The following is an 847-nucleotide window of genomic DNA, read 5'->3' on the forward strand; positions in this document are numbered from 1 at the left end:
AATTGAGCAAGATCTACATTTTCTTGAAAAATGCACCTTCCTCAATTTTGTCTCTCCTTCTCCCTGATCACACCCGATGTCGTTGATGGTATAAAAACTCAAGAAACTACACCATTTTCTTGTTTCATTAGAATATTTGATTTATTTTATGTTTACATATGTTCAGTTTTTAGCATAAGATTTTGCCAAAAAAACTCATCCTTTTTAGTTGTTTCTATGTTCCACATAAACTTACTTCCATGGATTGATGTCGAGCCCGATGTGAAGTTGAAGATATAGATGTTGATGTTGTTTTTAAGCGTGTATATGTTGTTAGAGTTGCATTAATTGTAGAATAAGTGTATATGTGTGTGTGATTGGGAAGAGAAGAAAAAGAACCATGTGGGAGACGTTAAGTCTTGTGAGAGGTGTGTCTAGATGAAGTTTCTGTATGGGTGGGTGCGGATATGGGTGGGTTACTTGAAGATGAATTTTCAAGGTTTAGTTTTGATTTTTAGGCTTCAACCATGTATATCTTTGCATTAGGTGTTTCTCAATTTTGTATCAGTTTTAAGTCCAACCTCATTACAAAGCTCTTCACCTGAAAAAATGGTAGAGATGGTTGTGAAGATGACGAACTTCATACTGTGAAAATGACAATGGCTAAAAGGGTTTTTGACTTTTTTTTTTTTTTTTTTTTTTTTTTTGAGAGAGAGAGAGAGAGAGAGAGAGAGAGAGAGAACGGTGGGAGGGGTGGGGTGAAATTTTTATTTTTGATTATAAAAATATTAAAGTGAATATTCAAAAATGTAAAAAATAAACTAAACGGGTATTATAGTCTTTTCAAGTCCTTTTAAATTTATTAGGG

General features: G+C 33.2%; 1 protein-coding gene across 1 annotated transcript in view; it reads left to right on the forward strand.

The window, feature by feature from the left end:
- LOC128129244 (ribulose bisphosphate carboxylase large chain-like) overlaps positions 1-630 on the forward strand; it is a 4,435-nt gene extending 3,805 nt beyond the window's left edge. Inside the window, exon 2 of the mRNA XM_052767877.1 lies at positions 548-630. Within this exon, the coding sequence (XP_052623837.1) occupies positions 548-630 (83 nt within the window). The remainder of the gene's footprint in view (positions 1-547) is intronic.
- The last annotated feature ends 217 nt before the right edge of the window (positions 631-847 follow it).

This window comes from Lactuca sativa, chromosome 9 (genome assembly GCF_002870075.4).
Source record: "Lactuca sativa cultivar Salinas chromosome 9, Lsat_Salinas_v11, whole genome shotgun sequence".
Lineage (NCBI taxonomy): Eukaryota > Viridiplantae > Streptophyta > Magnoliopsida > Asterales > Asteraceae > Lactuca > Lactuca sativa.